This window comes from Passer domesticus, chromosome 3 (genome assembly GCF_036417665.1).
Source record: "Passer domesticus isolate bPasDom1 chromosome 3, bPasDom1.hap1, whole genome shotgun sequence".
In the NCBI taxonomy this organism is placed as follows: Eukaryota; Metazoa; Chordata; class Aves; order Passeriformes; family Passeridae; genus Passer; species Passer domesticus.
Window position 1 is genome coordinate 115279454 of NC_087476.1, and position 23194 is coordinate 115302647.

At 45.0% G+C, this 23194-nt stretch overlaps 1 protein-coding gene across 1 annotated transcript; it reads right to left on the reverse strand.

The window, feature by feature from the left end:
* Positions 1-776: 776 nt before the first annotated feature.
* Positions 777-19179, reverse strand: PSEN2 (presenilin 2). Its single transcript, XM_064415350.1, has 11 exons — positions 19109-19179; positions 13811-14000; positions 12864-13093; positions 12080-12221; positions 11160-11227; positions 10144-10364; positions 9251-9349; positions 7433-7510; positions 5700-5819; positions 5072-5190; positions 777-3203 (listed from the first exon to the last, which is right to left on the reverse strand). The coding sequence occupies exons 2-11, from the start codon at positions 13952-13954 to the stop codon at positions 3048-3050; spliced, it is 1377 nt and encodes a 458-aa protein (XP_064271420.1). The 5' UTR covers positions 13955-14000; positions 19109-19179; the 3' UTR covers positions 777-3047.
* Between the last annotated feature and the right edge of the window lie 4015 nt (positions 19180-23194).

Here is a 23194-nt window from a genome sequence, read left to right on the forward strand (position 1 = left end):
GTTTGAGTTACAAGGAAGAGGATAGCAAGCACAGTGGGATTAACTGGAAGTACCTATAAAGGCAAGAACAAAGAGCCTGAAGTCAGGTTTGATGAATCAGACCATGAGTATCAAATGAAAGCTGTGTGCTCCTGCAAGGACTATCCTGTTTCTGGTTTTTCATTATGACTGTGATGCTTCTTGTGCATCCTCTGAGGACAGGGTTCATCTCCAGTCTTTGACACACAGCAGACACTTCAGCAAAACAACCCCAGACCTCCCACCAGAAGTTTCACTGGGGGGTTGCATTAGGCAGGCTCACCACTACATTTTTGTTCATGGACTTGGCTTCAGTCTTAGATGTTTAAGACTGATGTGTGCCCAAGCTACATGTGAGAGCAGATGCAATGAAACACTCATTTCAGACTGGAGAGGAGGGGTGAGTGTGGCCAGGATCACACAGGAAAATGCCAACACATGGCACCTCCTATAGGACTTCAGATGCTGAGTGACACCAGCATCAGGAACAGTGTCACCTCAGTGTACCTGGCAGCCGTGCTGTTTCAGAGCATGCAGCAAGTTTGACACTGGTGAATGAACACATCAGGCAGACAAATGCTTTGCTGATTCAAGCTGCCAGGTCACCGAGTCAGTATCTCATGTAGCAACCAGCTATGAGAAGGGTAAATCCTGCCCTCTGCATTTCACATCTTAGGCCGTGCTGCACAATGTTAACATCACAAACAAAACTTCATGCACAGGTGAAAACATCCAAAGAGATGAGAAATCACTCCACGGAATTTTAAAATTTGCATGTCTGTGTGTATATGGACACACAAACACAAATATATATTTGTAGTAAATACATATGAACTTTTATACAATTATAACCACTCCAGTATATCCATGATATACTCCTTTCACTCACCAGGACAATACATTCTGTTGCACTGCCAGAATCTCTTGCTCGGTTACCTTTTAAATTAAAATTCTTGTAAGTTCTGCAGAATTGGTCAGTGGAAGGCCAGTCTTTGGCAAGCAGGTATCTGCAGAAAACCAGTGGTGATCCTTCCATATGTGAAGGGTCCCCTCCCAGTTTCCTTCAAGTATCAACTCTGCTTTCATAGAAATACAACCCTGATAAGCCAAGCAGGATTTTTCTTTCAGTATATACAAATAATTCATATCCTCTCTACACCATGCAATGCAAAAAGTAAAATCACATTTGCCAGTGATTCTAGTCTGATTTGGCCCCATAACTCTTTTAGTTAAAAAGAACAAACACAAACAAACAAATAGAAAAAGCAATTCTCACATAAACCTTAAAAATCAGCAAACAAAGCTCTACTGATTTACATTTCCAAAGGAAATACCTTTTAGTAATAGTTAACTCTGCAGTTGTTAAATCCAAACATTGCAAATGTGAGAAATGAGGACAGAAAACTAACAAAGAGCAAGAGTTACTGACTTGTCCAAACTAAGACACACACACACCCCTTGTAAAAACACTTATGCACTTTTTAAAAATTAGTCTGAATTACCTGTAATGTCCTTGTTAATTATCAAAGCAGATGAGCTTGAACAGGTCTACTGGAAAAAGCACTACATAGAATTGTGTAATTCAAAGCCTTTGCTAAAAAGTATTTCTAGAAATTAAATTCTATGTCTCTCAAAGACATTGCATTATTCATGAATTCTCACATAATGTTACATTTACTGACACTGATCATCTGTCAAAGAAAACTGAGCTTGTTTGAGTAACAGACACAAGAAAAAAGAAAAGAAAAAATAAAATCACAGAACTTTGGCAACTATTTAAAAACTGACTCGAAGAGTAGAAACAAAATTCTTTTCAAAGGTGGACAAAACATAAAGGTTCAGTCTGTCCTATGTATTTTTTACTGACATCAAGCACTGTGATTTTCTTAATGAACTCACTTGAGGGTGTACAGCTATTCCTAAAAGTAATGTAACAACAGACTGAAGTTTGCACCCCAATATTTTGATACAAACTATGACTAGATATTTCCAAAAGAGTTCCTTTGACACTAAGTAGCTATTTTAAAATTTGTAATTAAAAAAATAATCTTTAAACAGTACAAAAACCTAGGTAAACCAAGTCTCAGTCAGTGTAAGAGAGGACCTCTTAATAAAGGGAAGGTAAATCCTCCTTTGGAGTAGTTACAATGCACAGAAATGAGACCAGAAACACAGGTAGTAAGTTACAGGTCTGATTTACTGGAGTTGTTCAGTCATTTCCACCTTAGGGTCACTTCAGGATTGTAGTAATGACCCAGAAAAATATTTCCTAAAAAATAAAATATTGGGAGGAGAGAGCAGTATCTGTTTCCACACACTGAGGATCTGATGTGCTGGAAGGGGCAGCCCTGCCTCCATCAGCTGCTTGCTGCACTGGTGGGTGTGCTCAGAGGCAGGAGCCTGATGTTCCAGCATCCCAGAAGTGACATCCTGTCTCAATCCCTCACAGCTCACCCTGTCTAACTAAGGACAGAATAAATGGGCCTTTGGGGCAATTTCAACAGATGCTGTGTGCACAGCAGCCAAAGGAGGAAGCTCAGCCTCATTTCTCTAATGGCTCACACACTGCTCTGTGCATGCTCCCAGCTGTGCTTTTCCAGTCACTTGCACCTCATGTTTGCACAACACTTCAAATGCATGAAGACTTAGAAATTCCAGACTGTGGTAAAAGATGACTGGAGTTCCAGGGCTAAAACACCTTAGTTAGCTCCTGGAAGATCAGACCCCTCACCTCTCCAGTGTTCCATGCCACATACAGGTTTCTGTGCTCACAGCAGCCACTGTGCACATCAAATAAAATAAAAGTAACACTCTGACATCAGCAAGGAGCCAGGCTTTTCACCAAGAGTCCTGTGAAAAATCTCAGTTCAACATGTAACTATTAGATTTTTAGTACACGGCATGTCAAGGAATTAGTGTTTTCCTTACAAATATATGGCACTAAGTGTAAAAACTTTATGACCTATTCCAAACATTGTACCATACTTCACAGCAAAGCTTGAAAAAGAATCCTCTAACTCCCACTTCTTCTAAATATACAGCTGGTGGGAGGCCAGGGTGTCCATGAACGGTCGCACGAGGTTGTCTGTCGAGAAGTAGAAGATCAAGCCAAAGGTGATGGAGATGGGAAGAGCAGGCAGTGCTTTCTTAAAAACAGCCAGTAGTAAAAGTGTTAGGCATAAACCCTGTCAGAGAGAAGAGAACAAAAATCACAAGGAGATAATAGTAAGGCAACCAGAAATAAATCTGTCACCAACAAGCCAAGATACAGATAATTATCTAAGTGCACTGTAGAGCACTGCAGACTGCCTGAGCTACCAGGAGCAGAATATGTGTGTGCCCACAGCTTTATCTTTCACACAAGTTGGCCAGGTTTCTCATCAGCAATCTTGAGCACAGCTCTCTGCTGAGAAAGTGGTATGAACAGCAAATGCAGAGGTACAGCTCTCCCCGAGCGGTTAACTTCTTTACACATTATTTTACTCCTTGTTCTGTGCCGTTATGAATGAAGTACTGATCCAGCAGACAAAAGCACTTAAATCCTGGTGAACTGCACAGATAGGAGTTCCACTGAAGGTCTCTAATACTTAAAACACATTCCCAGTTTACATGGTCCCTTAGGGTAAAAAAGAAAGAAAAACAAAAAAATCCCAAACCCAAAACCAAATCAAATATCCACTGCTGTTCTTTTGGCAGGATTGCTTATTACAATGGGTGAGTTCTGGTTTTACCTGGATAGCAGGCCAAGATCTGCTTTTTGGAGCACATGAGGAAGCTATTGTATATTCTGGGTAGATACTGTGGCTAAGTACCTCTAGATTCCTTCTCTCATCAGAGCCCTTTTTAATTCTTCCATGGTGACAAAACTTCAAAGACACTGGGCTCCAAAAATATCTACTAGCTAAAGATCAGCAGACAGGATTTTTTAAACTTTTTTTTTTTTAATCAGTGTTTGTCGATTGCAAACTTGTTAAAAATCTACCTGAGCCTGTAGTTCTGTTCTTATTCTCTCATGGACCATATCTGGCCTACACCTGCTATTTAAATCTCATCTCCCTTTTGAGATGTGCTTACTGCTGGGAAACTGGGGGGACATTTTTGGGAACCAGAAAGTCACGTAGCAGCAAGTTTATGAACCTGCACAAGGAGATGGAGCAAGTTTTAACAGTACCATAAAAGACACATAATGGGGCATTTGGCCTCACAAGATGGATGACCAAGAACATTTCCCCCAGCAAAGGGACCCTGTGCTGGACTGCAGCATAAGGAGTTTGGTGATCCTATGGGTTTCTCTGAGCTGTGGGGTCAGAAAGCTACACTGAACAGAATCCAGTGAAGGCAGCTCATTTCTAGTTTGCATGCTTTTTGATGCACAATCTTCGCAAGGAACAGCCACTTGCACTGTCCTTGGGATCTAAGTAGGAAAATAGAGGCCCAAGAAGGATACAGTGATTAATTTTCTTTTACATTCTAAAAATCCTGCTGTTGTCTTTCTGGTTAATTTCCATGAGGATGCTGAGGTAAACAGCAAGTGCACAGTAATTATTTTCCACTCAGGTGGAAGCTTAACAGTGTGTCTTCATTAGACCTGGCAGGACCAACTCTTTAGCAGCTACAGTATGTTAGTCATCTGCCCTTACTGATAATTTCCATGGATCTAAGTCTCCTTCCTTCTCATTTTTTCCAGTTTAAATAGTAGAATAAGATAGGTCCTCACCCTCTTATCTATCAGCTCCTCTTAGCATAACAGAGTTAACCTTTTCAACTGCACTTGCTAATCAGTGTGGAGTTCCTAATATTGACTCTTGTGGCTGGAGCAAACACACCAGCAGTTCCCTGGGGCTGTTTCACCCCCACCATATCCACGCTTGGCTCTGCTCTGATTAGTCTGGATCATTCTGCTGCAGTTGCTGCCTAAAGCCTAGATTCAGAGTATTCCTAAATACCTAGCAGGCTACCTGGACTGATTCAGCAGTGCTCAGCTGCTGGTGCTTCTGGCAACACTTCTGTGCTGAGCAGGGTGTGACAGAGCTTTTAAAAGCTGCTCACTTACTATGAGAATGGCTACAAAGCAGGCCAGTGTGGTATTCCAGTCTCCACTAGCTGTGGCAGCTGCTTTCCCAACAAGCACACTGTAAAATATGAAGTCTCCAAGGCCCAGCTTCACACCCCCTGAAAGAAGTGGAAAAAGAAAACAAGTGTTAATTCTCAGCTTTCTGTTTTGCTTCCTCCTGAACAAATTCTTGTCTCCTAGGGGGCAGGAAAAGGTTCCTAGTCCTGGCTGCCAGCCTGTACCCACACATTCCTGAGGAGGCTGAGACTTCCAGCCCCTCTTGCCACTAATTGCTTTGTTCTCCCTCATTCTCTGAGGTGCTTCCCTCCTTTACAAATGAACCAGCTGAGGAAGCACAAGGACAGAGAGGGACAGGAGTCAAAGGGAAGAAGGAACTATTTTAAACTGTACATGTAGCCAACAGATGTCACTGGAACCACAATCCCAGAACAGATTCTGCAGCAGCAAGAGGTTATACACAGTCAGACTCAAGATCTTCATTGCACAGCAAGCACAACTGTTCAAACTAACTGTGATTAGACCAAACTAGGTAACAGAGTGTTAAGCACAAAAGGTAAACATGTCAGGCTCTCACTACACTGAAAACAAGGCATAAAGCTTCCCTTACTTTCCTCCTCCTCGAGCTCCTCTAAAGAAGTGACGGGGCGGGTTGGAACAGGACTCCTCGTCTCTGACATCTGAGACTCTGCATGAGAAGGGCTCCTGAGGTGTTCTCTCCCATCCTCAGCTTGGTTCCACAGAAACAGGCCAAGAGTGGATTACAGAAAGAAAAAAGAAACACAGGAGACAGCTACATTTAGAACACATTTTAGCCCATGAAATCCACACTCCTGTGAAGCTGCCCTGCAGTGGGTAAGCCCTTTGTCTCCTGTGACCATCAGGACCAGCTGAAGCAGGGACATTTACTGGCTTTGAGGGAAACGTGTGTGTTATTGTTTGGAACAGTTGGAAGCGTGGGTGTTCACAGCTTCTCTGGCAGCCACCCAGGAGCTCGATGGCTTTAACAGGGAGCACGTACACAGACATAACACTGCTCTGCACAGGCCACAGTGACAAAGCAAACCCACCCAAGTTAATGTGCATTCCCACAGTGTTGTGTTACACCTCTGGGGTGGAGGTGCTCAGGTATTCCCTAACCAGTCATATAACCAAAATGGATGACTAAGAGGACTGCCATTTGTGAGAGAAGTCCTGAGTCACACTGACATTCTTGGAGCTGACTGTTCACATGTAGAAAGCAGACACATTTCATTGTCCACAAATTTCACTTTTTTTCCCCCTTTGTTAAATCACATCTGACAGAGCCCTTGGTAGTACTTTTGGGAGCAGCCAGTCTGTGATATATGACTTTATCTGACAATTCCTATTTTTCAGAAGCTCCTACAAACTCTTCAGTCCATGCCAGTTTGACAGGTTGCTGCTGCTGCAGGTGCAAGCAGACTGTGATGTGGGACACAGAGTTCCACAGAGCATTCTGTACCCCTCAGCATGCAGTCTGTCCCTGCTCTGTGCCCCTTTTCACAGCAGGATTGTGTCCCTGCCGTTCCTTGGTGTGTCAGCTGCTTCATCCTGAAATAAGCAGCATGTTCAGTTATCAAACCTTTGCAAACATTTATTGCCTTAACATTCCAAAGTACTGTCATCTCTGAAGTGCCACAGGACTAGATGGGAAATCCTCCCAAAACCACACGTAAAATTTTATTCAGCCACCTTAAAACTGTAGTTTAATTTGCATCACAAGAAGACAAAAGCAAAGGCACCCAAATTACTGCAGAACCAGCTAAAATGTAAACTTGAATCACAAAAGCTGCTGCTGGGTAACTGTCTTAACACAAGGCTTTACCCAAGGGAAAAGATATTTATTTTTTTAGCAGGGTGAGCCACAGAGCACTTACAGAGAGGTGCTCCATGGCACTGGTCTGAATGCAGCCCTGAAGTTCACCAGCTCATCAGTATTATATTTAGGAGCCTATGTTGTAATTTACCATGCCCAGTATGGAAAGATATAACTCCCCACTAGCTCACTTTCAGATTTGACTTCAATACACCAAAAAAGTGAGTTGAACAACACTTCTGTTTGATTTGTTGTTTATTTGTTTTTTTGGGTTTTTTTTTTTTTAATAAAAGTGGCCTGAATACTGGAGCTTCCTACGCTGTCTGCTCATCTTTGCTGCCAGTCCTAAGAGCAGGTTTATGAACATCACTGAGTTCTGCAGGTAACAACACTGAAAAAAAATTCATCCATCAGGATTTGGGGGCTTATGTTTACATTCAGTCTCAAATATATTCACTATTTCTGCAGGACAGTGCTCTGCATGGGAGAGGGACATGCAAACAAACCTGCATCCCATGTCTGCTGACTTGGTCCTCTTGCTGCTGTGTCTGGCTTTGCCATTCCAACTGTCCACATCATAGCAGCTGCAGGAAAGAAAGTAATTGGCTGCATAAAACACTGGCCACTATAGCTCAGAGGACATAAGTACTTAGCTGTCCCTAAAAATACAAACCCTTGCCCCTGTAAATGCCTCTAAAACACTCAGTTGGTTTCTCTAGGAATGGAAACAGCAAGGTGGGAGACCAAGGCAATGCATCCATTCAGTTTTTAAGAAAGTTCCAGGGCACAAGTAGCTAAGAGTCAATGTAATTTTCTCTGTGGATTAAAGAAAGCAAAATTCCAGAACTCGGGTCCTCAACTCCTTTGGTTTCTTCCTAATTTCTGGCTCTTCTCTTCCAAGAAAACAATTTCCCAGGGAATGATGATAATAAAAAAGGTAACCAGAGGTTAACTAACACAGCTTGCTCATGTTCTGCTAAAGGTACAAGTGAGGGATTACAGGAGCTGTCAGAATGCAAGTTTTCTCTCTGCCTGTTGTGGTTCCATCCTGTCAAAATATTGCATATTTCTGTTTTGGTTCCAATAGCAACTGATGTTTGGGGGTTTATTATTGGGATCCTGAAATTGAAAAGGAATACAAACCATTCCAAAACCAGCAGAAGGGAACTCAAATCAGCTTTTTATTTAAGTGTGCATCACTCTCCCTGATTTTGTAGAAGCTAAGCTAAACAAAATAAGCCAAGGCAAACACAGTGCCTGCTTTTCCACGATGAGCTCAGCCAAGGTGATGTTTTTGCATCTAGAGGGAGCCACAGAATGTAGTCTTGCAATGGAGACACTGACATTCTGCACAAGAACTTTTTGTTCAGTATTTATTATTTGCTGAACTGCATTCTCCTTTAGGGAAGCTCTTGTTTGTTAACTACAGCATGTGAAAGACTTCATCTACATTGTCTCAGGTCAGATTCTGTTAGAATCTCCTGTAAAAGGGAAGGCAGCTGAGGTGAACTGAGACTCTGCTTGGAACACATAAAAGCATTTATGTAACATTAAATGCTTGAAGAAAAAAAAAAATCAGTCAGGTTGTAGGCATCCTCAGCTTAGCACCAAACATTTGGGAATATCCCTTCATCTTCCAAGTGATGTAATTAAAAAGCCACTGAGGTCCATGAAGCACCCAAGTTCAGGTCCCATGAGTGTTGAGTCTTCTGCCTTCCAACAATCTTAGGCATGTGGATACCTCTGGACAAGGGCACTAGACACTGTGGTAGTTAAAGAGCCCAGGAAAGCCAGGAGAGAGATGTCTGATTCTGTTTGCAGAGCAATACTTGAATGGAGCCCTTTGCAAAGTGAGGAGCCAAACAATGAACAATAAAGAAAATATATATATATAAGCACTGGCATCTGTACAGGACAGAGGGCAAGAGGGGGCTGCAGGAAGCATGGAGCCTCATCACATGTTCAAAGTGTGTCTGTAAAGCATACACACAATGAATAAATGCATTGAGTGGGCATCACCTCATCACAGAACTTGGCAAACACTGCTGCCCACCTCACACAGGGTTTGTGTGCAGAAAAAAAAATACATATTCTGCACTATATTCATGAAAGGATTAGTCTGTTTCTGAACATCCAGCTTCACAAGGTAAGTGTGGGCTCCCTTTGGCTAATTAGAGTTAGCAACATTGTAACTGATAAACAAGGCCTTCTACAAATTCCAGAACATTCTTAAGGCAAGAAAGTAGCTAAGACAGTGCTCTTTGCTTTGACACAAACATAGAATTTCATAGGGCTGAAAACATTAACATTGTAATCTTACTCACAGGAATATATTAATGCAGGGAAAATGGGCTCATTTCTCTCCTGTGCAGTTTCTACCAGCATTCTCAGTGGCCCCTTGGGGCAGAGAACAGCCATCAAATCTGCAGAAAGAAAAGGACCAGTCTCATCTCAAACTGTCATGCATATTTTACATTCTTTATCTTTAAGATGTTCTCCCCCTAAATTTACATCTATCCATATAAACCAGATGATTTCCTGAATGGCACTTTCCACCACTTTGCATAACTCTAGCTGTTTTAAGTCCCTGAAATTGTTGCTCACTTAAAATACCATCTTCAAGCCTTAATGTAATAATAAGAGTTTTCACTGTGCTAATCCTATAAAAAGCCCCTTGAGAATACCACATGAGTTCTTTGAAAGCTGATGGCAGATTTCACTGAGATGTTAAATTTAATTAGAGGAGGAGTGGGGGGTGCTTTGTTCACATTCCACAATCCATCACTACCTACACTGGCTCCGTGTTTCACATGCAGCCTTCAGTCCAGGACCTCTTTGCCCACCCTCTCTCCTCCATCACATCTCTCCTCCCTCTTGTTCTGCAGGTTCTCTTGAAACTTAGTACTCATACCAAAATCCAAGATGTCTTGATAATGATAAACAAAACCTGCAAGACTGTCAGGTCTGCTCCTGATAAAAATCCAGCCACCCCTACCATGCTGGGTGAGGTTCAGTCTTTCCCTGACTTGGTGATCCACTCTGACAGACCTGATTGAGGTACACTACCTACACGAACAATTAGCAAGAGACAAGGCAGGAAGTCAAATTAATTGACTATCTGGCATTTTCTAAAGCTTTTAGCACCATAAAGTTGTTTTTCTGAAGGACATACAGAGTCCTGAGGAGCCACACCTTGAGAGTCACAACCCAGACTTACCATAGATGGAGATTGCACCTAGAATCACCCATGCTGACCACTCAGGTAGATATTTAATGAACACCAATGCCATTAGAGCACTGATCATAATGAGATAAGCTTGCTGGAGCTGCAAGGGACCTTTCCAGTGGATGCAAATCATTCCAACAGCTCCAAAATTCCAGATGACTATGAACAGAGTGGGGTAATCCATGGCCACGTTGTATGTCTTCAATACTTCCCTGGAATACCACAAGAAAATTTAGCTAAGCAGTGAAAACAAGTGACATGCAAAGCATCCCCCTGGCTGTAGTTAAACAAAAAAGCCCCCAACAACACCAGGAGGAAGCAGAAGAGAGCAACTCTCATCATGAAAGGGGAACCTGCCCTTTGGCTCCTTGCTGCTCTGAGCTCTGTTCCTCCTGCCTGAGATAGATGTGCCATGTTACAGACCAGCATTCCACTGCCTTAGTCCTCAGTCCAACAGCCATTCCAAGGTTTTGAGCAGGCAGGATTTCAAGTCTAAAATGAGCATGGCTACATGACTGACTGCAGCAAAGAAATCCTGTCAGTGTCATCCCACCAGGTGCAATGTGCTCACAGTTAAAAATGAAAATGTCTTAGTAATAAATGTCACGCAAAAGTTAAAAGTTTCCTTTCACCTGAGCTGGGAGCTAAGGGAATGAGCTTGAAACAATATTGTGAAAGAAAAAAGACAAATCAGGAAAGTAACTTGGCACATGAAGTGCCTTTCCACATGCTTCTCAATGTATAATAATCCAGGGTCTCTGTACCACAAGATTCAGCCTGTTTATGTCATGTTCACAGTATCACTTCCCAGCGATTTTTGTAAAACTGAGCATTGTCTATTAAAGATCTTCTTCTCCAGTTTTTATAAGAGAAAGCTGTCTTCTAACAACACTTATATGTCCACTTGGAGAAGGGGAGACGTTCCTTTTCTTGTTCAAAGTGGGAATTCTCAGCAAAGAGGTGCAGGAGCCCTGAACTGCCACGTTACCTGCACCATTCCCGCTTACCCGAGGTATATGTAGGTAAAGAGGAAGAGCAGCATCAAGGAGGACAGGATCAGCCAGCCATGGATGAACTGTCAAGGGCAAGAAGAGACAGTGGTTGTAGGGGCTTTTACCCCTGCACAGGTCACAGAACTGCAGCCCAATAGTCTCCTTCTGCTCTCCTCTTCCAGTGTCCAAAGACCCTGCCTTCCCTACGGTCAGTGAAGGAGGAGGGACAGCCAGTTCCTCCCAGTTCTCCCACTTTCATTCTGTATTCTGTCCCTGAGCATTTTAGCTGGTCTGGGTTTATTTCAGTCTCTGGCCTAAGCATTTTCATAGGTATTCAGACTGGCTGCTAGCTCATACAGGTGAGCACATTCTTTCTGTTTGCTAGGAAGGAGGAGGGGTTTGCCCAAGGCTGTAAAATAAGCTCTGTCTTTGAGACAACTTTAAAAAGCAGGAATGGACAAAGCTCAAATGCTGGGCTGGTACCACATATGAGAACTCCCTGAGCACCATAGAACCTGAATGTGCCTTTCTCTCCAAGCCTTGTGCTCTTCTACCAGAGCTTCCACAGGAAGAAAAAATACCAGTTCCCACAAAGCTTGTCTGAAATGTCTTAATAAAAGGCATTCACAGCAAAGAGTACAACTTAGTCCATAAGTACAAATGGCAAAATATTTGGATCAGATGCAGAAGACTCAGACCTGAGTCTAAGTCTTTGTGTCACTAAGGGCCTGCCATTAGTGACAAAATAATAGCAAAGCCTATTCAGAGCCACAGCTCCATCACTACTGATGAAGAGTTCTGCACAGTGTGATTCCTGCTGTGCCCAAGATGAGATGAGCCAGTGCAGTGCCTGTGTCTCTCACTGCTGTGCAAGGCCCACTTGATCCCAGGCTCACAGCACAGAGATGGAAAAGGCTCTGGCAGGGATGCTTTACCTTGTAGCAGCGATATTTATAGAGCAGCACTAGGAACACAGTCATTACAATGATGACACTGATCATCACAATGGTGTTCAACACCGAGTTCAAGAGACGCTGGCCCACAGATGGGGTGTCCTCACTGAAAGGGGTGTAGATCCTGCAGGATAAAGCAAAAGCCATATAAAGTACAGATATTCTCCTCTAACTATCTGTCCCAGATAAAACCAGACCTCTCTGTGTGTGGGAAAGAAAGGGAGGTAGAACTGCCAAGGACAGCAAACATGAGATGTAGGCTGGGCTCAGGTTAATTATCAACTAAAGATAGTGGTCTCTATCAAAAGCACATTCTTATAGAGCAGCTGGGTTCCCAGGTGCTGTTCTGAAATGGGGGACACCCTTTCTTTCCACACTTGGTAGGAGAGTCTTGGACTTCTCACCACCCTACATCCCTTCCCCCATTTTGTTTCCTTTGATTCAGTTCAAGGGACCACAGTCCCTCTTTCTCCATCCTGCATGTAAAGCAGCTGCAGCCCCAGGAGATAGGCCCCAGAAGCCAGGCACTGTCAGCAAGAGCTGGATGGAATTGTGAATCCACACCGTGAGTCTTTAGAAACCAGAAATATCACCAGGAAATGAGACACTCATCCAAATGAACATGCTATTCCCTCATTGCTGCCAGCTAGTGAGTGAACAGTCTAGGAGTTCAGCCTGGGCCTTTTCTGCTGCAGAATGAAGCAGCAGAGCGTGTGTGTGGAGCAGGGGGTCCCACAGACTCAGGCTGTTTGCAGAGCCCACTTACAGCTGCCCGTTTTTCTCCGTATAGAAGCGCACTGACTTTATGGTGGCGACGACAACAATCATACAAAGGGTGACAGGCACAAAGAGCATGATTACATGCTTCGCTCCATATTTCAGTGTCAGTTCCTCCTCTTCATTTTCCAGGATGCTTTCTCTCACTGGAACACCTGAGCCAGACATTTCTCCACCAGCGATATTGTTTGGGCCACGGCTGCTGCCTGCTCGTCTCTTCTGAAAAGAAACATTTGCAAATGTGTAAGATGCTTCTTTTCTTTGTGTTCAAAGCTTGATTCCATCATATCTCACGAGGCTGCTGTAGGCCACCACAGCATAGCAGCTGAATCCTAACAGAAAGGTACCAAGTGAACAATACAATTAGAAATTCCATTAAATTCCATTGCAAACAGGTTGCAATAAACCAATTGGATTTTAAACAAAAAAAAAATTGGTTTTTAAACTAAGGACCTCTTCAAATACACATATATAGACAGACACATGAACATGAAGGGCAAGATGCCCAGAACTAGACAGAAAAAGTGTCATCTGAGGTGACAAAAGCTTGACGTGTTCCTCCTCTCTCAGCAATGCTGTGCTTGCTTTATCCTGCTGCTTTGCTGGCAGCTGGACTAGATTCTGTTCTAACATTAGCTGCATCTGACCAGAGCAGACAAGAAGGCTAAAAAGGATGTCCTGCAACAGTCATATGTGCATCAGGTCCTGATGAAAAGCCTGTATCTTTACCAAAAGGAAGGAAAAGGGAGGAGTACCTATAGAGATAAAAACGGGGGAAAAGAGTGGAGGAAATGGCAACAGGCAGTGCTGCTGCTGGCTGAGTGTGACACCAGGGAAACAGCACCAAAGCCAATCCCAGAATCCAGCCAGGAAGGAGGAATTGAGGGGTAGCAGGACTACTTCTGTCACCACAGCCCGTGAGGGACACACACCTACCCTGTGTGCCTGTGCTTCCCCTGCTTCTGTGGCTTGCAGGCCATCCTGGTAGGAGGGTACTGGGGGGCTCTCTGCAGACATCAGGGATGTTCTCTCATTGCAGGGCTCCTCCTCGCTGTCCGAGTTGTTCATGAACGTGATCATGGCCGCCTCCCAAGGCAGCACTCAGGAGGGCAAGCACTACCCAAGGCTGTGGGGACAAGCAGAGCAGAGGGGAAGAAAACAGTGAACACCACACTGCAAATAACTGGAAGTCTGAAGAGGATTTCAGCAGGGAGGCTCCAGCACAGCCTGCAGCTCCATCTCCTCCCAAGAGCAGATTTATCCTGCCCTCACCCAGGCGTGAAAATCCGTTCAGTGCAAGTCACTGGGACTGCTGCAGGCACGGATATCAGCAAAATGCAGCACTAAAGAAACTTACTTTTTCTTTACCACAGCTTTCACGCTTGCTGCCTCTATTTCCCCTCTCCCATCAGTATACCTTACCTTCCACAAAGGAGGTTTCTCAGTGCTCAGTGTTTGTTTGGCAGGGGCCAGACACATTTTCCCCTCACACCCTGGCTGCCTGTCAGGAAGCTCAGCTCTTACACAACACTCCCGTGAGCATCAGCAAGGAGCAGCAGTTTCTTAGTAACCTAATCAGGAGCCACATGCTGTCTTATGACTGTTTAATAACCAGAATAATTTTATTAGCAGTGCTTCTCTTTGCTGATGAGGAGGTTTGCATAGCAAGGGAAACACCTGTCTCCTTTTAGGAGAGCCACTTGTGGGTTTTTCCTTGTGCTGTCTTGTGATTAAAAGCAAAACTACTTGAATGGGCAAAAACACGGAGAATAAATGTGGAGGCTAGAAATGCTTGGCCTCTTTTCACCTATTCCTATGCAGAAAAGCAGGCAAAGCAGTGACAGAGTGCAGGAAGGAAAGGAACAGCTCTTCTTTCTAGACACCAGAGGGAGAAGGTGCACTGCCCTGAATAAGGCAGAACAGCCTTAAAATCGGGATTTCAGGAAGTTATAAATGCAACTAATAGGAAAATTCCTTTTAGCATTTATTAAGTCAGCTTTAAAAAGCAAGTAATTAATTGCTTTTCTGATACTCAGCCACTTGTCCACAAGCAAAACCATACCTCTAATGCATTGTCAGAAGTTATACCTACCAGAAGAACTCTCCTCTACAGAACCTTACCCAAGTTCCTGTGTCTCAGGAAATAGAAGAGGAAGCTGAAGAAGCCACGTGATTTGGATACTTAAATCTGAATCATACATTCACAGCCCAACCAGCACACCCTGACATCAGAGTACACACTTTGAAGATCTGTGAGATATTCTTGCTTCTCACTAAAGAAACTGAAATTCACTTTGGAGGAAAGAGGGAGGTGTAGGAGACCCCTCCTTTCTTTCACAGCCTCCTCAACACATCTGCACCTTCAAGAAATTTTAGAACATCAACTCAATCCACCCAAGTGAAACATTTTTCAAACATCTGCTCCTCCCCTGGCTTCTGTTGCTTTTTCATATCATTTTGTTCCTCCTTTGGTGATAAAAGTGGTACATTATGGGAAACAGAAGCAGGGTTAACCCTCACACCAGGCCTGTCAGCTTCATAGTAATCCCATGTTCTTACTGAGTGAGCTGCTTAGCACTTGTGTGCTTATTTCTTACAGACACCAAGGTCTCCTCTCTGGATTATTAACACGCTCTTTTGACTGAGCTCCTGAGGGCTCACAATTTACAGACTCTGCTCCAGTTCTAGGATTTAGGTCTTTAAAGAAGTCGGATCCACAGTCATTCAATCATGACATACTTCTGGATGAGGAACAGGATAAGTTATTCCTGCCAGAGGATCTGTGACCTACAGGATTTAAATAACTCTCAAAACCTTCTGATCATGCCAGAGGCCAGGGAGGAAATAAATAAAGCTTTATTCACTGATAGTTTGGGACCAATATTTAAGTTTCAACAACCCAATCAAAATACTGAAGAACTTTTTCACACATTATTTAAGAAATCATTTTTGCTACATAAAGAGATCAATTCTGCAGAGGACTTGGAAGGGACAGCCATTTAGCCTACTTTCAATACCCTAGTTATGCCCACTGGAGGAGTTAAACCAATAGCAAAACCACTGTGCCAATTACTAACCTTCATAGTTACATGGGAAGAAATAAACTCATGTTGAAATACAGCCAATTTTAAGGACATTTTCTCCTAGGCTCCCCCAACGAGGATATGGACATGCAAAAGTGCCATGATACTTCTGCTCAGCAAGCAGATCCAGACCTGAACACAGCTTCACTGTCCCTTGTTTACACAGCCCTGGTTCCAGTGAGGGTGGGCACAAACACACCCCAAGGGATCCAAGACTTCACAGGAGCTCCAATGGCAGACACAAAGTCACAGCTGCCTTAAGATTGCCAAAGGGCTTGTCTCACCACCCTCCAACTCTCTGGTGCCAACACCAGGTGCTCATCAGCTGTGTCCTGCCTTTGAAAAGACAGTGAGGCAGCACTTTCCCTTTGCTGTCACAGAGCCAGGTCCAGCAGGGCAGGCCCTGAGAGTGGCTGTGGAGCAGCCCCAGTGGCAGAGCCCACACTGGGAACAGCGAGCACTGTGCATCCCCCTTCCAGCAGGAATGAGCCTCAAGGTGACAAGCCCTCTGCTCGCTGCCAGACAAGCAGCCCACCCTCACCTCAGGTCTGCAGAACCCTTGGCAGTGTGGCTTTGTGCCTCTTACCTAAGCAGGGGCCTTGAGTATATGGTTTACAGGGGCAGGAACACTGGCTCTCCCCATCTGCCCCACCACAGACCCAGCAGGGATTTTGTCTAATGGCACTATTTATTGATCAGAGGTGCACTTTGAGCTGGCAGCGAGGCTGTGCTGGCTGCCTGAGGGAGCTGTGGTTTGAGCAATGTGTGCTCCAGGGGAGGAAGGACCAGCCTGGTCACTGTCACCCATGTACCCCTTTGGGCTGAGCAGAGGGAAAGAACAGAAAGCCAGGGGCTTGCTTGACAAACAAAAAGGGAGACACAGGGCACCAGGCAGCTAAGACAGGGGTGTTACAGAGCCACACTGTTTTCTGGTCCCATTTCACTACTTAAACTAAGGAAAAGGGGCTTGTGGAAACAATTTCTGCCTGCCAAAAAGGATGCTGCATACACCACAGTGGAAAGGAAGGGAGTTCTCTTTCCTACTCAAACTCATGACAGCAAATATGTCTGTGCATATTGACTGTTTTTCTAGGCTGAGCTGAAAAAGGGAGAAGGACAGCTCAGGAATGGAAAACATGGAGCACTGAGAGAAATGTAAGCTGTATCTGTATCCACAGAAAGCTTTAGAGCATGATCTACCAAATACCTTAAACAACGTGCCAGGCCATTATCAAACTGAAGCACTGAGTTATATCAGGCAAGGTTCTCCTCTCTGCCTCTCAAACCACCAGGTCCCATTCAAATAAAAAATCATACAATGCTTAAGAGCAAAATGACCCAACTCTCAAAACTGTATGGGAAAAAATGAAAGAGGACAAAAAGTAGGCCAGTAGTAAGTGCTTCTTAGAAGAGCTGAGGTGGGAATACAATTACTCCTGCTTTACAGCAGTCTTGTGAATCCTGAAGGGAAGCAGGAGTCACCAATTCTCTTTTCAGATGTCCTTCATGCAAGAGACCTCTCTCCTCAACTCTGAAAAAACAGCTTTATGGATTTTGATTAAACTGGGCCAGTTCACTAACATTAAGATCTAGCCTCAGTTTGCCTTTTATTTTCATGCTGCAAACAATCTAAATCCCATCATCCATCACAAATAATACCTGTACAATATACAGCACAGAATAGCTGCTACAGCCTGGCAGAATACTTAATTATCCACTTGAGAGTTAAAATTCCTTCTTATCCATATTGTTCTCTTTGATGGCAATTAGATTAAGAAGTATGTATTTTCTTTGCTATATTTAGATCAAGAGAAAGCTTTGAGATGATACTGACAGCCTGATGCTCTCCTAAGTCTCGGCTGCAGCAACCACTGCTGTTGATAAATATGAAGAGAAGGAAATAAACTTAAGAAATCAGAAGTGGTGGGGCCAAAATTAGGAGGGAGGATTTCCATGCTCTTGCCAATGAACAAAGTCAGAATGGGTGTGCTGCTAAATGGCAGGGGACTTGGAACACACCATCTCAAGAGTGCAAATACCACTCACTTTCAGCCCCAGAACACAAAAATAATAATAATAAAAAAAAAATAAAAATTACAAGATGCTCTGGGAAGCAGTAAAGATTTGTAGCTTTCTTTCTACATTGCAGCTGAACTGGCACTGCTTTCTCTTGCCCAAGAAAGGCACAAGGTGTAGCCCCAAAGGGCGATTCCGCTGGCAGAGCTGCAATCACACCCTCCCCGTGGGGGTCAGAAGCAGGGTCAGGAGGATTATCCTGCCAGCACCGAGCCCAAACACTCCATCAGCCATCTCCTTGTCACAGCACCAAGGCAGGACTGCCCACAGCACCCAAACCCCAAAGCCTCACGCTTCCCGTGCGGGAGCAGCTTTGGCCCCAGTGCTGCCGAGGCCACCAGAGCCAGCCGCGGTGACACTCCGGGGACACCCAAGGACAGCTGTGCTGGGCTGCTGTGTCCCGGCAGGGTGGCGGCTTCTCCCGGGCCCGCCAGGGGACTCGGGCACACAGCGCGGCCGGGCTCTTCCCTGCGCATCCCGGGCGGACAACACTGAAGAAAAGCGGAATAAAAGCCCCAAGAGGAGGCCCACCGCAGCAGGCAGAGGCTCTGCAGGAGGCCAGAGGGCTCCTGCTGCCATGCAGGAGCTCTCGCTCCCCAGCTGCCGTCTGAACGCCGAGAAACTCCGCCTGTCTCCGAAGGGGCGCCGGAGGCGCTCCCAGGGGAAAGCCGGGATGCGCCGCCACCGCCCCGGGGAAACAGGCACACAGGTAATTTAACACACGTACACACCAAACACGCATGGAAACATGTAACTTTTTATATCAGACATGTAACTTTTTATATATAACATGCACCTATATGAAAACATACATTTGTATTTATACATACACATATACATACACATACACACACACACAGCAGGCAGCTCTGGGAGCGCGGCGACGCCGAGATACCGCACGAACGCCGGCGGCTGGCCAGGCCCGGCCGGTCCCGTCCTGTCCCACTCATAGCCCGCAGCACCCTGACCCTGACCCTGACCCCGATCCCGATCCCGATCCCGATCCCGATCCCGATCCCGATCCCGATCCCGATCCCGGTGCCGGTCCCGCGCCCCGGCCGGCCCCGCTGTTTACCTGCTCCCGGCACCGCACGCGCCCCCCGCCGCTCCCATTGGCTCCCGCCCCACCGCCGGCCGGGGGGGACGGCCGCGCTCGCCCATTCGCCGCCGCAGCCGTCGCTCAGAGGCCGCTCCCGCCTACGGGACGCTCTTCTCCAATAGAAGAGAAGAACGGGAAGGGGGATCGGCCAATAGGACGGCGGCTGTCGCAGCCAGCCCGGTGGCGGCCTGTGAGGCGGCGGCGCCGCCATGGCGGGGCGGGTGCGGGCCGTGCCCCAGCCTCGGGTCATGAGGGTTCCAGGGATGGCTGGAGCTGGAAGGGGCCGGGAAGGTCATCCAGGGCCAACCCCTTGCATGGCTCGGAGCCTCCCACTAAACCATGTTGCTCAAGGCCCTGGCCGGCATGTCCCTGAACGCTTCCAGGGATGGGGCATCCACAGCTGCTCTGTGCCAGCTGCTCACCACCCTCACAGTACGGAACTTCCTCCTAATATCTAATGTATAATCGAAACCTACTCTCTTACAGTCTGAATCCATTCCCCACCTTGTCTTGTCACTAAATCCCCTTGTAAAAAGTCAGCTAATGTCTGTCTTGTAGACGCCTTTCAGGTATTGGAAGGCTTAAATGCACATCAACTTATCCCTTCTTCCCAACTATCCCAACTTCCCAAGAAAAATGATATGCAAACGTACAGATCCTGATGGAAATAAAAGGAGTAATAAATAGTAAGAGAGAAGTGTGGAAGAATAAACAGAAACCAGAGGAAAAGGCCAAAGAACAGTTCTGCTGGAATTGTCTGACCCCTACTCAGTATAGAGATCAGAGGGGTGAATAAAGAAAATTACAATTTTGCCCTGTTTGCAGTGGGTGTGGAGAGTTTGTATTTTCAGACTGTAAGCATTTTTGTTTAAAATTAAAAGAATAAAAAGGCATGATAGTAAGCGAGATAATCCAGTAGATAGATGAAATTGCTCTTCAGAAGAAAACAACTCCTGCCTCAGTTCCCGTTGCTTCATCAAGCAGCAGCCAAGTGAAATTAAGATTCTGGCAGCTCTGTAGCACTTGCTCATCATCTGTGGGGGCAGAGACACGAACAGGAGTCATGGCAATTTCCCTCTGCTGCTGTTGTCATTTCAGGAAGAACCCCAGGCACAGACACGGGGAGATTCACACTCCTCTTTGCTCCATGCCACCCATGGTGATTCTGTATACAGGAGGAACGAAGAGTGAGATGGTAATGAAGGAGACACGAGGTACAAGCACTATAAATCATTGGGTAAAATGGAATCTTTTGCAGATTCCAAATCTTAAGTTGGCCATCACATTCTTTTCCCCAAAGTCCCTGCACGACATCAGTGACAAGTGATACACCTTCCTTGTACCCATAATTCTTATTTTGAACACTGCACACAGAACTAAGTTACATGGAAAATTCTTCAGAGTCCCGGAGAGCTGCCTATTTATTTTTTACCTTTGCCAAGATAAAGTTAGTCTGGAAAAATTGATAAACTCTGTGCCTGGCTGTGTTCTTCACTAGCCAAGAGCTCTTCACTACCAGAGTTCTTTGTAACAGGTTTCCCTCAAAGGTTGTGTCTACCTTTGGTCTTTGTGCTGAGCTCTTGAGTTCCTTTTCACTGGATACTTGATCCAGCTGGAGATTTTTTTTAAATGGCAATCTTTCTGATGGATTGAATCCTTCACACATGTGAAGGATGCTGCTTTGTTAGGTTTAACATTAGGGGAAGGAATAATTTTGGCTTTCCTCAGATTTTCCAAAACCGACAATGATTTTACTCCCCTTTACTTTTACATGGACCAAAAGTATCTGACACAAATTTGGGATAATAGTAAAAATATTAATCTGTTTTACAACATTTTACAACTTCAAAGCTAAAGTATTGACAGTCTGTGCTGCTCTGCACCTCACTGGCAGCTGTCAGTCCAGCTGAGTCTGCCATAGATCTGTGCAGGAGATAGGGAAATTGTTCTTAGACTCCTTCTTCTGGGGGCTGAAGGGATGGGAACTGGTTTTACAAGCCCAGTTGCCCTTTTATCAGCATCTTTAGAAGCTAAACTTGCAGTTTTTTGTATCTCTCAAAAGTGCTGCTCTGCTGTATGAAGGGCACACAGGTGCCTACTCTGGACTAAAATTTAGAGACAAATTCCTTTCTTCTGTCCACATTCTCACTAGATCCTCCCTTTTTGCTCTCACCCTCATGGACAGATGCAAAGAGGTGTAGGTCTTGTGCAACCTAGCAAAGGGTTTTATGAAAAAAATTCATGTACTTCAACCTTCATGAAAGAACAAGAACATGGGCATGTAAAACCCAGCTGTTTTTCTCAGAATGCATATCCTGCCTGCCTCCTTTGTAGCAGGAGGCAAAAATCTGTCTTAGTTCAGTGTTCCTCTTCTGTAGCCTAAAGTGGGTAATAGGAAGGCAAATAGTTGTTTTGGCCTCTCCATCCATGAGTGTTACTTCCATGCTGCTTTCAGTCAGAATGCCTTTTCACATGTTTTTTTCTAGCTGCAGCACATGAGAAGCATCTGACCTGGGAGCAAGTTGACAGGCTCTCTGAATAAAGCCTTGCTCTGTGTGTTATGGACATCACAAATATTTCTGGGTTTTTTCTTTCTTTTTTTTTTTTTTTTAACAGATCTGTGCAGTCATTTCCTTAAAGGATCTCTCCCAGATAATGCAGATTTGTGCTCACTGCCAGGAAAATCACATGCCCAGCTTCATCACAGCTTCATGACTTGGGGGGTCGGTGTCTCTCACCAGGCTGGTGGTGGTTCTGAAGTACACGGGGACATTCTCTGGGATTGCCCTAATGTGTTCCATTTTGGTGCTGAGATGTTTATGGGAGGAAATCTCAGGGAGGTTTTGGTCATAAACTGTTGCAGTCCTTCAAATACATCCAAGGAATTGTGACTGTTTTATTTCAGGAGATGTAAATAATACCCGGAAACAGGACTACTGACACAAATCCAAACAGAGATGCTCCCTTGGCTTTTGAATGGAAACAGACTTGACACCATCTGTCAAAATAACAGTAAAACCTCTTGTGCTTGCACAGAAGATATGAATAGGGTCAGGCCCAGCACACTGGAGTTTTGTTCTGGAATAGACAGTACTTTCCAGGAGTCTTGCTCAGTTTATTCCACCCCACAGATCTGCACTCCCTCAAGGAAAGGTCATTACTGAGAACCAAAGCTAACATTTTTCTCATAACTGAAGGAGATCTCATTCATGAGAGGGCTTAGCAAGCAGCCAGGGCTCATGACTGAGTGCCACCTGTGGGCAGGAATCATGTATTGGCATCACACTTCTGTGTGGATTTTTAAGGAGTGTTCCCACACTGGCGTATCCCTGATGCCTCTGATGTAACCAGAGAGTTCAGAGTGTGGTGTATCCTTCTGTCTAAAACAGATCTAAGTACAGATCCAAAGTTCCCTGGACTGCAGGCTGTCTGTAGGGTCTGACCCTTGGAAGCTCAGCTTTGTGCTAAGGGGATAGTCATGAGATGTGTCATGAATGTTCACTCAATACAAATCCCCCACGGTGCTGCACAGACCTGAGATCTCCTTCCAGGTCCTCAGCATCACAGGAGCTGTGCAGATGGCTTCTTTCTGAAGGATATAGAATTGAACTAAATATGAGATTCTCTCAAAACAGACAAGGCCAAAGTGGTGGGAAGGGAACGGGAATTAAATCTGGTAGTGTGCAGTCACAAAGCAGTCAGTGACGCATCCAAGTCAATGGAATGCCACCAAAATCTTGCTTTTAGGCACAAGGTCCTTGGCAGCCCATCAAGCAGGAGCCCAGTGGGACTGCCCTGTGCCTGCCTGGGAGCAGAGCTCCTGTGCCATGGTATCCTCTGGACCACTGTCTGTATCAGACAGCTTCTCCTGCCTCCTTATGTACAAGTTCTGCACAGTTTTGCTAAAGCATGAAATTCCCCTTTGGGAAACAAATACACCAGTCTGACTAGCAGCATTGTGCCTTTAGGGTTGTTGGTATCTCTTTGGCTTTTCAGATCTTGGGACGGATCCTTCAGGCAATTCCCAGGCTCTGAGCAACCAGCAGACCTCTTCATGTGACC

Coding starts and splice junctions, on each gene's coding strand:
- PSEN2 (XM_064415350.1), bottom strand. CDS start 13,954: ATGATCACGTTCATGAACAACTCGGACAGCGAGGAGGAGCCCTGCAAT. Junction 9,350..10,143: donor AGGTGCAATCTCCATCTATG/GTAAGTCTGGGT, acceptor TTCTTTCTGCAG/ATTTGATGGCTGTTCTCTGC. Junction 7,511..9,250: donor CCCTGCATTAATATATTCCT/GTGAGTAAGATT, acceptor TCTTTCCTGCAG/CTGCTATGATGTGGACAGTT.